At 30.9% G+C, this 16,674-nt stretch overlaps 1 protein-coding gene across 1 annotated transcript in view; it reads right to left on the bottom strand.

Annotated features, from left to right (window-relative positions):
• Positions 1-10,652: 10,652 nt before the first annotated feature.
• LOC142319212 (fatty acyl-CoA reductase wat-like) overlaps positions 10,653-16,674 on the bottom strand; it is a 97,402-nt gene continuing 91,380 nt past the window's right edge. The window contains exon 9 of the mRNA XM_075356231.1: positions 10,653-12,139. Coding sequence (XP_075212346.1) covers positions 12,037-12,139 — 103 coding nt within the window. The 3' untranslated portion in view covers positions 10,653-12,036. The remainder of the gene's footprint in view (positions 12,140-16,674) is intronic.

Genomic DNA, 16,674 nt, shown 5'->3' with positions numbered 1-16,674 from the left:
TACAGGTGCTCTTAGCCAGGGAAGCAACATATACAGCAATTGTCTGTTTTAGACAACATTCTACAGTAAGGACTATCCAGTTTTTGTTTTTCGGTGAGGTGACTCTTAGCTGGAGAAGCAGTTTTGCTGTCTTTCAATAAATGTTAACTATTTAATTTTGTTTCCAGCCTATGCAAAATATTAAGACAGCTGAACTTCTCTAACTTAATAATTTCTGTTATACTATCTAATGTAAATCTTTATTATATTATCTTCTTTTTTTCTGTTTCCATCCTTCAGAAATGGTTCATGATCATATATTTTTTCTAAACCAATTCAGTTTGGAAAACAATTGCTTAGAATGGTGCTGTCTTGCATATTTTCTTGACCTTAACAGTCCTAAGGTAAATACGTTTTTGTTCTCTTATTTTTCTTGATGCTTTTCTCCTTTCCTCTTTATAGCTTTGAAGACAGTCTTCATCATTGTAGCCAAACCAACCTTTTGCTTCTCCTTTCCTAACTGCTTGTCCACAAATATCATTAAACTACATTCTTCTCTTTTTATTTGACTTTGGGATTACCTGTTCTGCCCCTGTAAGAACCGATACTTTGAAGTTCCATTTGTTTTCAATATCATTCTCTCCTTCATTTAGGTCTGGGCAATTAAAAACACTAATCTATTTTGTGTTTCTACTTCACATAGTTCTGAAGTGTCAAACCTTTCTATTCCCTGAAAGTTTTTCTTCAGTCTTTTGTATATGAAATACCACTTTTACAAAGTAATGGTCCAACCCAACTCCCAGTCCCCTAATGGCTTTAACATTTTGAATTAATAATCTATACTTCCTTTGTATGATGAAATGATAAATACTTTTTACTGAGTGAAAATACAGAAACCTTTTTCCCTAACAAAAAGGTGTGATTTCAGCATCTGAGATATCTTTTAGCAGTTCAGTTTTATTATTGATAAAGTCTGGAGGATAGTAATGTGACTTCAAAGAATGATCATTATCCAGTTTTAACAATAAATGAGCACCAAGATATGCAACTAGCACATCCGAAATGCAGATTGCTACTCGATCAGGTAACAATACTGTAGCTCACTGGATTATCAATGATGACATTGAAAGTATCATGTCTGCAATCTTATTTTTTTAAGATAAAATTAAAAAAAAAATTAGTACTTCAATGAGATTTTTTTTTACTAGCAAATGTGAAATGCAGAAGTTGGTAGAAGTTACAAGGAAACAGAAACCCTATAGTCATATTAAAAGAAATCCTATCCAGAAAAACATCCTTTGGGATTTTGCTGAGGCAAAGAAATCATTTTATTTGTAAGAATGAGAGAAACTGATGTTCTCCATTGACTCTACATCTTCGTCAGCAGCGTGGAGATAAGTACATATGACTACTAGAGTATCCAAAAGATAATCAATACTGCTCTTGAGAAAAATAAAAAGGCCCTAAATTTTAAAGATGTTCATTAGAATTGTTAGAAAGAAAAAAGCTATGATATTGATTTTTACTGGCTTACTAGATAAAAAGCATTATTAAACTTTGTGAGAGAAAATAAATTTGATGTTCCTTTGATGGTATATTCAGTGTAAAAGTGATGTTTTCACAAAGGTCAGTAGTAATATTTGCTACATTTTTCCCAAAATCAGCAGTGAAAATAATTAAAGAATTTATGAACTGTGAGCAGCCAAATTAAATTTTATAAACAATTAAGTTTTTAGTACTCATTTCAAGACATTTTCAGTCAATCTTGCAGCCATTTTGGTAACTAGTTCTGCTATTTTCACACTGGCATCAACTCATGTTTCTGTTGGCAGTTTATATCAGAGGAATCATGGAGAAATATATGTAGAGTATGGGAGAAACATAAAATTATGCTGGACTTGAATTGGATCTGTTCATTTTGTTGTGGGTTGTGATTCTTTTTTATGTATCTGTAGAAAGTAAAATTGTATTAAAGTTAACAGAATTGTGATTTCATTCACAAGACAGCTTTACAAATATTTTTTTATGTTAATAGTTCACATAGTTTTAAGTTACCATTATGCAATAAAATGTTACTCACGCGTAACTTTGTGAGCATGTTTGAGAGTCATTCAAATATAAACCAGAATTTGTTTAAACAGCTTTATTAATATTGGATAAAATTACAAATAAATTACCTTATTTTTCTACATAATTTCTTTCAACAGAAATATATTTTCTGGATGGGTAGCTTCCTGATCCCCTCATAAAAAAACAAGATGACGGGGCCCCAATGTTGACTGCAGCAAGGTCTTTGAATTTTTCCCACCTAAAGTTTCTTTCAGCAAATCAATCATGTGGAAATCACATGGTGAAAAATCTGGAATTATGGTAGGTGTTCAAGAGTTTATTGTGCGAAAGACACTCAGATATTACAAGGAGTGATAAAAGAATTGAAAGTAGGGATGACGGAATATGGAATAAAAATAAATATGAGGAAAATAAAAGTTATGAAGGTAAATGAGAGGAAGATATGGTTGTTGTAATGCAGAAGGAAAAATTGAATAAGTAAAAAGATACAGATATCTCAGGACAGTACTAACTGAAGATTAGAAAAGTAAAGAAGAATTTGATGGCAAAGGAAGCCCTTTTTAGAAAGAAAAACATAATATGCAGCAACATGGATCTGACCTGAGGAAGAGATTGAAGAGATATATTTGTAATATACATTTTTACAATAGTGAAAAATGGACAATGTAGAAAGATAGAGTAAAGGCTTTTGAGATATGGGTCTGAAGGAGGATGGAGAAGATAAAATGGATGAGCAGATTAAGTAACATAAAAGTATTAAGAAGAATAAATGAAGACAGAACAATATTGGTGACCATCAGGAGGAAAGGAAACTGGATCAGGCCTAAAATTAAGGGAAAAATAATAATAAATACAGTTCTTGAAGGCTCCATTGAAGGAGAAAAAAGAAGAGTTTGAAGTTAATAAATGACATAAAAGGTAGCGAAGGTTATTATGAGATGAAAAGAAAAGCATGGGACAAAAACAGATGGCAACAACAATGGTACCAAGGGTCTACCAACAGGAAGAATACCACATGATGATAATATTGGGCATCTGAGCTTCTGTATGCGGCTGTGCATTGTGGAGAAGGAAGACTTGTGAATTGGTTGTAATAATAAATATTCTAAAAATTACTACAAAACAAAATGAGATTCAAAAACAATATTAAACACTTCTTTGATGGGTGCTGATAGTTCCATCCTAGGAAATCTTTCTTTACTAGATAGGAATTTTGCTGCGCTTTCTGAGGAAGAGCGTGACTTGTTGGGGAGCTGCGGGTAGTTAGTTGGAAATGTGTGGAGGGAGCAATCGGCCAGCAGTGCTTGTAGGTCATGTTCCCACAATAGCAGACTATCAGAGCAGGAGGTACCATCATCCACTGCACTACAAATTTTAATCCGTTTTCTCGCCAACGATGTCAAATCCTCTAAAATTTTAACTCGACTCCAGGCATATTTTGGAGATGCTACCCAGTCAAAAACTCAAGTGTTTGGGCCAAAAAATTTCAAACTGGCTGTAAAGCAGTGGACAACAAAAATCTCTGCAGATCAGCAGCATCAATGAGGACAATATTCAGGCCGTTTGGACTGCTGCTGAAATTGCATCAGAGGGGACATAAATGTTGGGAGAGTGCATACAATGTTGTCAGATGGTCTTAGTTACAGCGCCAACAAGTGTTGGCGAGGTGAGTACCACGTTTTCTCACTGAGGCACAGAGAAATATCCGTAAAGACCTGTCAGCGGCTTCTGAAGTGCTTTGATGAAGGAGAGACATTTTTGGACCATATTATGACCTGGGAGAAGATATGGGTCCACCATTACATCCCAAAAAGTAAGAAAACAAGATGGAATTGAGGAAACGTGGATAAGGGTCATCGATCAAGACCAAGAAACGCTTGTCATCTGGAAAAGTTCTGGCAACTGTGTTTTGATATTCAAAGGTGTGCTGGTGAGATTTTCTGCATGAACCTGGGACAACAAATGTGGCATACAGTAGTATGCCAATTGTTAGATGACGTCAGAGCTGTTTATCGTAACAAACAACACTAGCAACCAATTCGCAACGTCCTCCTTCCCCACAACAATGGCTGCATTCGGCACCTCAGACACCCTAAAAACTTGCTAAACTTCATTGCCCAACTCTTGAACACCTACCATACAGTCCAGACTTGTCACTGTGTGATTTCCATATGTTTAGTTTGCTGAAAGAAGTTTTAGGTGGGGAATGATTCGAAGACATTGCCGCAGTTGATCAATATGTGTACAACTGGTTGTTGGAGCAGCCATTTTGTTTTTTATTATGAGAGGATCAGGAAGCTACCTTTCTGGTGGAGAAAATATATTTCTGTTGAAGGAAAATATGTAGAAAAGTAAATTAATTTATTTGTAATTTTATCTAATATCAATAAAACTATCTAAACAAATTCTGGTTTACATTTAAACGTCCCTTGTATATCAGTGATGTGTTCTTCTAGTATTTTTTTTAGTGTGAGTTTTTTTTTTTGAAAGTGGAGAGTGTTTCTTTTACTGGGATGTTAGTGTATATCAAATGATACTAATGCAGCCAGCCTCTGTGGCACGAGTGGTAGAAACCACTCTTTCATAGAGGCTTGGCCTTTCATCCAGAGGTCCTGGATTTGAATCCTGTCAGGCATGGCATTTTCACACACGCTACAAATCATTCCTCTCATCCTCTGAAGCAATACCTAATGGTGGACCCAGAGGTTAAACACACACATAAAAAAAAAAAAATTATACTAATGTGTTATGGGGTATATTGATTGATACTTATCTCAATTCTGATGACATTGCAGTCATTTACGAGGTATTTGTCTAATGTGGAACTATATTATGGATTTTAAAAAGTAAGATATAGCTGTCTAAGCCCTCCTATCCTCCTACTAGTAGAACTATCTACTTTTTCTAAAATACTAAGATAATCAACAAATGAATAGAATATAAGATATTAATTTCATTTTCGGAAAGGGAGGAGATCAGTTCACCAATTAATTTAGAGATTATTTAAAGAAAAAAATCAGATATCTATAAAATATTTGTCAATAATTTATTTATATTTTCCTAATATGTAGATTCTAATCTGTTCAATTAGTGAACAGATTACATCTGCAAACTCCCCCCCCCCCTTGGCTCAATGAGATTAAGGTGGTATAATATGTAAAATGGGGTGTAGTTTTGTACAAACTAAGACCAAACATTCCTGACACATCTGGTAATTGAATCCCAACCATCAAAGAACACTAATACTCACTGTCTTGTATTCAAATCTGTATAAAAGCACTAGCTTTCACTACATTTCAAACCTCATAACCTTCATTCAACTTTGAAAATCAGCTGTTAAACAACTGATTTGACAACAAGTAAACACTAGATGAGCCCAGTGAGCTATTTATTTTCGGTCATGAAAATAAAAGTATAAAGTTGAACAAAAAGTAATATATTTTACAGAAACTAGAATAGACCTGAAATACAGAGAAAACCCATTTAAGTACAGTGTGTTTAAGAACTAGATAGATATCCAGTCAAATGCAAAATAAGATTTTTTTTTATAAAGATTATTGAAACAAAAAAAAATTATTTCCCATATAATTTATCTCACAGTTTATCTCCCTAAGTGTGGTACATCAGTAACACCTGATACCACAGATATGGTGCGGTTTATTAGGAATATACAAAAACAAAAAAGATATACTTATATTTTCCTTTTAATTGAAATTAAAAATGACTTGATGAAAATAATGAATAATTTAGGCTGGTGTTTCTCGACCTTTCAGTAATTGCAACCCAATTTTCAATCATAATTTTCATTGCGCCCCCTCTTATACAATAACAATGTATACAATAATAATTTATTTTGAGTATTTTGACAATAAAGCTACACTATGACCTTAATTGCAAACCTTAAAAATTACCAAGAATAAGTAAATATAATGATATTTGGCAAAACTGATTCACTGCATTGAAAAAAACCAAAATTGATGACACTCTATTGCTGTCTGTCTTATGTCCACCATATTGGACATTCTCGTGGCTTCATGAGAAGTTGCAATTTGTCTCGAACATTCTGGAATGTCTACGCGACTGTTTATAAATGGTGCATCTCGTTCAATTCCAGCCAATCTCAGTCGAGTTAATCCTTCTATCGGTATTGAATCTATCATGAATGTGTATGTTGTAATTTGCATGTTAATTGCAATTCATGGTATTAAATATTCACAACAGCATATTTATACAAAATCATGGATAAATTTTTAAGCGGGTGTAAGCGAGCATTAATGACAGTGAAGCATCAACAAATGCACAGATGAGTGTGGTTCCAAAAATAAGATCAACAAGATATTCTCAAAAATACTTAAATTTTGGGATTACCAATACTCAAGTAAATGATGATGAAAGGCCCTTGTGTGTCATTTACTCAAAAATTTTGGCAGCAGACAGCATGAAACATAATATACTTAACAACATTTGGAAATGCTTCATAGTGAGTATGTTAACAAACCATGAGGATCTTCAAATTAAAATCAAATAAATTCAAGCATCATTTTTAAAACAAAACTTTGTGAGTGAAAAAGTCTTACAAAGTTTCATTTAAAATACTCAAATGTAAAAAGCCTCACACCATTGGTGAAGAGCTTATTTTGCCAGCTGCAATTGAGATTGTAGAAACTATGTTTGGAGATAATTTGGCCAAACAATTGCAGTCTACACCTCTATCAAATACTCAAAATAGTGATATAGCTGAAGATGTACAGCATCAGATTTTCAGGAAGTTGCGTGACAAATTGTTTTCAATTCAGCTTGATGAGGCAACAGAAGCAATAAAGATGCTCATTTCATTGCCTATGTTTGATTTTGTGATGGTATGTCAGCAGTAGAACTACTTTTCTGCAACCCAATAGAACTCAAAGCAACAGCAGTTGCATTATTTGCTGTCTTAAATGATTTTATAAACAAGGCAAACATAGAGTGGAAATATTGCATCAGATATGCATTGATAGTGCTCGCTCAATGTCTGGAAGATTCCCAAGTATACAAGCACTTGTGAAACAAAAATCTCCACAGTGTGTCTGGACAGAGAAGCTCTGGGTTCCAAAGAAATGCATTCTGGTCTGAATATTGTGCTACTGATGGTTGTAACTGCAGAAAATTATACAAAAATGAGACCCTTAAAATCAAAAACTTTTCTGCACTTTGTAAAAACATGGGCGAATACATTCAGCATTACTATTTTATTGCGAGGCAAGATGGTTATCATGTGGGAAATTTTTGCAAGGTGATGAATTAAGAGATAAAATCACCATTTTTCTAGAAGAGAAAAACTGACCGGAAGCCGAGAAGTTTTGAGATGGTTTAGTTGTGATGGAATTGATCTACTTGGTCGACATATTTGAGACATTATATACCTTGAATTTTCAACTCCAAGGAGCAAACACACATATGTTGGATATGAGTGATAAAGTTAAAAGTTTTTTGTAGAAAATTGGAATGTGAAAAAAATTAATTAATTATTAATTAGAAAAGTTTGCAAACATGGATGAATGTGTTAAAACTTACAAGGCTGAAGAACGTTTCAAAGTTGTTTCTGTGACCATTGAAAATCATTTAACCATGTTGGCAAAGAATTTTAAAAAGTATTTTCTTGCTGATGACAACTTGGTAGCAAGTTAAGAATGGGTTAGGGATCCATTCCAAAATACTCCCGAAGGGCTCTCAACTGCCGAAGAAGAAATCTTCACAGATTTCACGGAAAGTGGCAAAATCAAAAGATAATTTAGCAATAAATCACTTTGAATTTTGGGCAGGGGTGGATGATGAGTTTTCTTCATTGAAAACAAGGGCATTTCGTATACTATTACCATTTTCAACATCCTACCTTTATGAAACTGGATTTTCTGCGGTGGCTGCTTTGAAGACAAAATATAGACTTCAGCAAAACATAGAAAAAGAACTTGGAGTGTCTATTCTAATCTTAAACCTTCCTTCAAAAAACTTTGCTCTGCAAGACAGGCCCAAGGGAGTCACTATTAATTATTAAACTTGTTTTTAATTTAGTATTGATAAGGTAATTATTAAATACACTGTACAGTAATGATACAATCCTATTTATAAGTATATTATATCAGTGTAAATGTGTATTTTATTATTTATTATGTCAAATTTTGTTTTGCTTTCCTTTCAGTAAATAAATAATTTTTTTTAATAATATTTTCTTTTCAATATGCTTGTGCCCCCTATTTAGTTCAGAAATACTGATTTAAGCCATTGTTAAGAAAGAAATTTAATAAATTCTTTGATTAGCATTAAAAGACTTGTTAATATTTTAAAAAAAGTATAAATTAATGAATTTCCTTCAAAATTACATGTAAATTTACTTTCAATATATCTTTTTGGAGCTAATTATAAGCATGTTCTTTAGTAGAATGACTAGTAAAAATTGTCACCTTTAACTCCACTGAGGAAAGTGGATAATTAACTCTGAAATTATCTTTTTGAAGTATACAGTTTCTATCTATGTTAATTTTGAAAGAGGGTCACTTATAGTTTTCATAAAAGATAATATCATATCAACATTATCTTTATCTATTGATTAGTCCTGGGAAAAACAGTGAATTCCCAGTCTTTCTTGATCAGAGACATTTCCTTAGCAATTGCTTTCCTTCAATCTACCCCATTCTTTATCTCTCATTTTATTTATCTTCAATAGTCATCATGGGAATTGTATCTGGTACTCTTGTGGTTTCATTTTTGGTGTCATGCAGACATTTCTTAGTAGCTGCCTCTTTATTAATTTGGATTTAATGCCTAATGCCTTACAATGTAAATATTAAGGTAGAATATACTACCACAGAAGTTGGGAGCTGGTTAATCAATAAATTTACAAAGCATAATGAACCAAAGAAAATGTAAAAAGAAAGATATGACAAACAAGGTCAGCTTTCATATAGAAAAGTTTATTCAGTTAAAAATACATTTAGGAATCAATAAGAGATTTTTAAAAAGATCTGAGGATACCATTATACAGCAGGGAAACATGAACAATAAGAAAGCCAGAAAAGCAAAAAATATAAGCTTTATAATGTAGTAACACAGAAGAATATTGGAAATTGAGTAGGTTGGTTAAATGAAGAGGATTTAAGATAAACTGAGAAAAATGAAGCTTGAGGAAAAGTCTCACCATATGTAAGTTTAGATTGGTTGGTCACAGTAATAATGATAATAAAAAGAAAATAGTAAAAAGAAAGACAGATAAAATTAAATAAACCATTACGTGTAGGTATAGTAATATGTTGAGATAAGAACAGTAGTAGAATTAGAATGAAATAGAAAAGAGCATCATATCAATCTACTGAATGATGAGTACAACCATCATTAACAACCATTAGAATAACTCAAATATAAAAAATATGTTAGTTTAGTATCAACATTTTTTTATTTGTATAAAAAAATGGGAATATAACATAACATTTACTACCAATATCGATTAAAATAATGATAGAATATATTTTCTTTGAAAACAAATTAACATTTCCTGCAGTAATGTATTTTTTTTAACTACATAGTTACTGTGATGACATATAAAGTAAAGATCAAAGTCACTAAAATTAAATTACATCTCACTTCCATTTTGTCATAATTAACATTAGTAGTTTGGAAATTTAACATCTATTTTAATATATTTTGTGCATGAATTGTAAAGTACATAATGTTAGTTTATATACAATACGCAAAATAAAAATGGTCTGATAGAACTAAGGAAATTTATACATACTGTATCTGGAAAGCAGAAATGAACTATAAAGTAAAGTGAGAAAATACAAAAAAAAAAAAATCTGTTTATTACACAAAACCAAGAGTTTAACATATTTTTTTTTATTCCCACAATAAGATATGGATACTTATTCCTAAAGAAAATTCTTATAAATGAATAAAAACTTTTGGTACAGGAACTTTATGGTAAATTTAATTCCATATCCAATGCATTTTTGCCTAGCACATTACTTCCCATTTAGCAGTGTGGAGGATTTTTTTCATAAACATTTAATATCAAGCATCCATTACAAATATCAGCTAAACACTTAGAATAAAAATAAAAAATGAAAAAAAAAAACTAAGTAATACTTTTCTTAGTAAACATCTACTTTTAATAAATTGAATATTGGAATATAATTTATATTACTGAATCTCACTGAATAATAATAAAACTGTCTCTTAGATAAAATAAACTATCTACTAAAATATATAATTCATTTTTATTTGATTTGGGAAAATCGCATAACAAAATTAAATTTCAATCAAATGACTACAACTGAAATTTAATAATTTTCATTGTAATTTTATGTATTAATAGTTTCTGTTGTTTTACTTATTTAAAATTTCTAACAAACTCATTATAAGAAATGAATTTTTATTATTTCTTTTTTTTAAAAATCTGATAATGAAGAATCATCTTCAAAATATGTAGTTTTAAACATTAAGTATAGTAAGAACAAGACAGGTAAATTTGACTAATAATTAAATTACTGTACTTCAAAATATAATCATGGAAGTCAATTCCTGAAAACACATAATTTTCTTTTCTTAGGAAAGGGTAAAAAACCATAGAGTAAATTAAAAGTATTTATTAAAAATATCTTACACACAATATTACAGTAATTAAATTAATCATAAATTATTTTACAAGACATATGACTAAGAATATTTACAATAATCATGGAAGTAATTCAAATCAATGAAAAATCTGTCAGCAATAACGTATTCATAAATTATTAAAAAATACGGTAAGAAAAACATCCCAGCAAACAACCTTTTGTACACATTACAGTGTAATTTCAAAGTGAAAAATTAATTAAAAATTAACATAATTTGGGTCATGGGAAATAATACAATATAAAATATTCCTCAATCTTCATATTCTTCATTTTATCTTTCAGTAATATACTTATGTATATAGGCCAAATCATTTTTGGTCTTTTTTTTTTTTTTAAAAAAGAATGTATTTTTAAGGCTAATATTTAAAAGAACTTAAAATAATAAAATAAATATGTTACAATATTCATAGCAATCATTAATTAACCAGTAATTAAGTTACATGAAATACTTTATTTGAAAAAACTGTTTAAAATGCCAGTTTTTTAAATAAAAAAAACCAAACCGATATATAAGCTTTAGAAATTCTGAATGAAAAAATGAATCTAAAGATAACACAAGAAGTGAGTTTTTTAAAACTTTACAGCTAACAAATTTGATTCAGTTTGTCATTTAAAATGATGATAGTTTTAACAAGCTTCATTGTCACGGAAGAACATAAGCAAATGTTTGAAAAGATTATGTGATAGATGTAATAAAGAATGTTCTGAAATTTACAACTTACACTTTGACAATAAATTTTGACAAAATTATCCCATTAAAAAAAGTTATAAATTAGATCACCAATTAAAAAAATTGCAATATACTGAACACCTTAAACTATACATAAAGTTAAAATAAATAAAGTTCCTGTAAGCTATTTTCAATAATAACCTGAGAATCATGTTACTTTTATATATATTTTTTTTACAAACATTCATTACACACTCACCTGCGCATATAATTACTGCTAATGTATTTTACACAATTTAATATGACTTTCTAATAAAATACTTCTACTTACTGAGAATATACAAATAAAAATACAAAGAACATATAATTTAATGTAAAATGCAATATCAAACTACTGAACATTTATAAAAGTAAATTAAGAAATTAAAACAAAAAAATTTAAAATAAAGAACTAACAAAAAACTCACAAACAAATAACTACTTAAAAACTTATGCCCACAATATGTACAGTGATTATCGTATTTATTTCACTTAAATTAAAAAATCTAAGACATAACTAAGTCTATACAACATAAGAACAGTATTAATTATGTAAAACTACAAAATCAATACTTTGACTATTTTTTATTTCTTGTTAAATATAATCATTGGTTTGCTGAAATAATCTGCTCAAGCTATAAAAATGCTGTAGGCAGTTGATAGGATGAAATATGTTATCTTGAAAAAGATTAATCCAACAATGGCTTTAAGTAACTGATGAGCCCAGTAAAACCTGAAACAGAAATTAAAAAAAAAATTAAGAAAAAGCAATAAAAATAATTAATAATTTATTGTAATAAAAATTTGACAGTATTATTGTCTAAGGTTCTAGACCAAATATTGTAGAGAGTTTACCAAATTAAATGAAACTTAAGGTGTAAAAATAATTGCAATTGTAAAATTAAAAACCATAATGTGGCCAGCAAATGAAAAGTGGAAAAATAATAAAGCAATAAATAGATTTTATGATAACAAATTTTTTTATTATTAATTATTATTACTTTCAAACAATTTAGAATAATTTTAAAATCAATTTCATCCCACTATTTTATATTTCTTCCTAAAGATGAATGGATAAACCCCTTATGGGATATTTTTATAATAATAACAGACAAGAAATATAAGAGATGGTTGGCTATTGTCATGTTAAAGTAAAAACATAGATAAGTACATAAAAGAAGCTTAACGAGGTATTTATATTTGAAAAGAATTAAATAGTGACATGAACTCAACAACAGGTTTGTTCTCATGGCCAGCTATGTCTGCAGTAATGGGAAGTTTATTTTCAGGATACAACAGAAATTAGCTTCATGCTCTGGAAAAGACTGTTAGTACATAGCAGAAGCTAAGCCAAGCTAACCTAAGCTGTTAGTAAACAGCAGAAAACAACCCATGACAGTGGATCTACATGTGCACAATACACACGGACACATAGACTCTGTTTACATCTAGAAAGTACATACACAGGCATACCAAACTCACCATAAATCCAAACGTAATTAATCACTCAATTTATTAATTTAGGAAACAAGATAATTAATTAATTAATTAGAAAATACCAATAGACAAATTTAGATTTGAGGAGAAATAAGACAGCTGGTTTTATCCAATAGGTACCATATAACTATTACTCTAGTTAATAACCCCAATAACCCCTCCCTCTCAAAAAGATTCTAAGGCATTTCCACAGACAGCTATTACCGCCCATAAGACTCCAACACAAAAAAGTGCCAACAGAGATGAAAAATAAAAAGATGGTGAGAGTACAGGGAAGAGATGGTCAACCCAATGGGAAGTCTTTGGTAAGGGTGTTTACAAAATTTGCCAAATATCAATTATTACAAATAGATTGTATCTGTCATCAATAATGTATCTAGGTTATTTAATGAACTAGGACTTCTAATTTTTAAAATATAAGACTGGAATATCTCCAAAAAATTACCTAACTTTCCTTACATTATTCCTAAATTTCAAAAATGTCTTCCACATTTTTAAAAATAATAATCAGTATGGCTTTGGAGAAATCAATGGTTACAGTTAGAATTCTGGAAGCGTTTGAAAGTCAGAGTATCTGGAACTTACAATGCGTCTGACCTCAATAAAGATTTGATATGATCTTCCATAAAAAGGTTATTACTCGGAACATTATTGGATAACAAATAAACAATTAAAACTTCTCTGTTTTTACTTATCTTTAAAAAATATTTCGATAACAGATTCTGTGTTAAAATTTACATGATGTAGAAATGACTGGAGTCACCATACTGAAGAGATTACTAAAATACCAGTAGTACAATTTTAGAAATCTTAAATTTTTATACTTATTAGTATTTGAGAATAATATTTCATGCATAATTATTTACCCATACTTCTAACACAACACAAAGTTAGTAACAATATCATGTACATGGTTTTCATATTTTCAGATAAATAGATTATTATTTAATTACACAAGCCTGTGAGGTTGTGGTTTTTAGTTTTTTAACCTTAATTTTTTTTCTATCACGTCAAGAATTTTCGCAAATCACAAATTTCATAAGTAAAAAGTTGAAAAACTGTGAAAATGATATAATAAAATTGATATAAAACATTTTTTTTTATAATAAATTAATATAATACAAGTATATTCACTTTTTCGGCTTATACTATGCATTCTTATAGCTAAACAGTTGAGTAGTCTGAAGAGGAGGGGGGTTAGTGACCCCTTAATTTATAATGAAAATTGCCACAAAATAAGCATAATTTTTATTATAGTCCATTTTTAAATGAATTTATTTTTATGAGGTATGTAATGTCTTTGGAAACCACTCCCCCTTTTTCTCCAACCCTTAATGACGAACCATGTAAAATACTTACAATCTTATTCCATGTATCAGTTTCTATACTAACTGCACCCAGATTTTCAGGAAAATAGTCCATGTGTGAATTTAATATGTGAACCTTCGAGCGGAGCCTAAATTTTTCTACTTCTGCAGCATATTCGCAATGATTGATTAGAAATTCAGATCTTTCTTATTGTCCAGAAACTTGGTTCCTACATCTTTAAAGGCTCCCCAGGCTTCTTTTTCTGCAACTTCCATTTGTTTCTCGAAATTACCATCTTTTGAGAAGTTTTCTAATATCAGGACAAGTAAAGACACCCTCTTTTAGTTTAGTGGTTGATAAGACTGGAAATTTGTCACAGATATATTTAAAACACTTAGCTTCTTTTGGCAAGGCTTTGACAAATTGCTTCATCAACCCTAACTTGATATGCAGAGGTGGAAGAACTCTATTTGGTCCTATAAGAGCTTTTCAAAGCACATTTTTGGTTCTAGGTTCTAATGAAGCTCTTTTTATTTATAATTAATCTTTTCTTATCCAATAATTTTTTCTATCTCTGCTATCCGATTTACAGAAAAAACAAGGAAACTTTGTTCAACTCCTTGCTGTCCTAGTAGCATCAATATTATTTTGAGATCGCTACACAAAATTCACTTATGATTGTCATATTTAATTTTATCGAGAACAAATTCCAAATTATCATAACCCACTTTTAAATGGACAGAATATCCGACAGATATTAACAGACAGGTATTTCCATTCTGAAGAAGGGCATCTTTGAGGCTTCTTTTGGACGAATCTATGAACAGTCTCCAATTGGTACTTTTGTATGGAATGTTAAATTGAGTCAGAAGTCCATGTACATCAGTGCAGAAGACTAATTTTCTTCTTCCGATAAATATGGAAGAAATCCTTTTCTCTGTACCTGAACCAGGAAAATGAGGTGCCAATTGCTAGCAGGTTCTTCTCTTTAGGCCTCGAATCAAGCAATTCTAAATTTTCTTTGGTCAGATGCAAGTCTGAGACCAGATCGTTTAATTCACACTGTGAATAAAGCTCTGGTGCACAGCTATCTTTGGGTTTGTACTCCTCGATGTTATCTTTAGTTAAATCACTTGTGGAACCAACTATTTCAGGAAAATTTTCTAGTGGAATTAACACTGGTACATCTGGACCATGAGGAACTGGTTGCAAAGTGGATAGCATATTTGGATAGACGATTCTTTCTATATTCTTCAAACTGAAACTGTGAACACTAGTCAAACAAAAGTAACAATCATTGCTGTGATTTTGTGGCTCTTGACACACCATTGGAACTCCAAATCTGAACACTTCTTGTTCACCCTTTCACTTCCGTCTAAGTCCTTCAACACACGTGTAGCAAATGTGGTGAGGTGCCCAAGTTTTGTCTTGATCTATTTTCACTTTGAAATACGTGAGGTATACTTGTCAAATGAAACTTTTTACTCAAATGAAAGCTTTTTAGTTTTGGTGTATAATAACTTTGTTAATTGTCAATAAACAAATAAAACTTATTGGTTAAATTGATAGAGAATTTAATTCTGAGAAAATTGATGTAAATTACCTGCCAACAACATACCACAACAGCAATTAGTTGTACTTTCATTTGAAACAATAACAGAAAAATTACGGTAATACCTATTTGTTTGACTGCAGTATTATGATGTTATTTATCAATTGTAATGCATTAATTCCTCACTAGGGGATTTATGTGTATTTAAGAAGTTCATTTACACTGATTTTAAAAGCTACTGATAATAATTAGTAAATGATATGTTCTTTAATTTATTAAAGAACATTTCTCTTTTAAGAGAAATGGCAATATAAGTTTACAAATTGAGTATATGCCAAGATTCATTTCATATATGGATTTTGTAATAGCAATGCTGCATGGCCATTGAAGAATATTGTCAGAGATTTTCAAATCGAAACATTCCTAACCAGCAAATATTTGCATTTACTCACTAGGACCAAAGGGAAAGCCGAACATTTAATGTAACATCTGAATGGGAAACAATTCAATGCATGCAATTCTGCATGTTTGGGGATTACATGCTACAGTACATGACAGACATTACACAATGAAGGTCTCTATCCGTATCGTCCTAAACCAGTTCAATGTCTTGAAGAAGGTGATCTGTGGCTGAATTATTGTCAATGGTTATTACAAACCATCATGTTTCCATGGCTTTATATTTATAGATGAAGTAACATTTTATGCCTCCTCTATGAATCATGAGACCTTGCCGTTGGTGAGGGGGCTTGAGTGCTCAGGGATACAGAGTAGCTGGACCGAAGGTGCAACCATATCGGAGAGGTATCTGTTGAGAGCCAGACTAAGGAATGATTCCTGAAAGAGGGCAGCAGCTCTTTCAGTAGTTGTTAGGGGCGTGAGTCAGGACGACTTAAACGGCCGTATCAACA

This window comes from Lycorma delicatula, chromosome 2 (genome assembly GCF_047948215.1).
Source record: "Lycorma delicatula isolate Av1 chromosome 2, ASM4794821v1, whole genome shotgun sequence".
Lineage (NCBI taxonomy): Eukaryota > Metazoa > Arthropoda > Insecta > Hemiptera > Fulgoridae > Lycorma > Lycorma delicatula.
The sequence above is the reverse complement of the archived record's forward strand: the minus strand, read 5'-3'. Positions and strand labels throughout refer to the sequence as shown.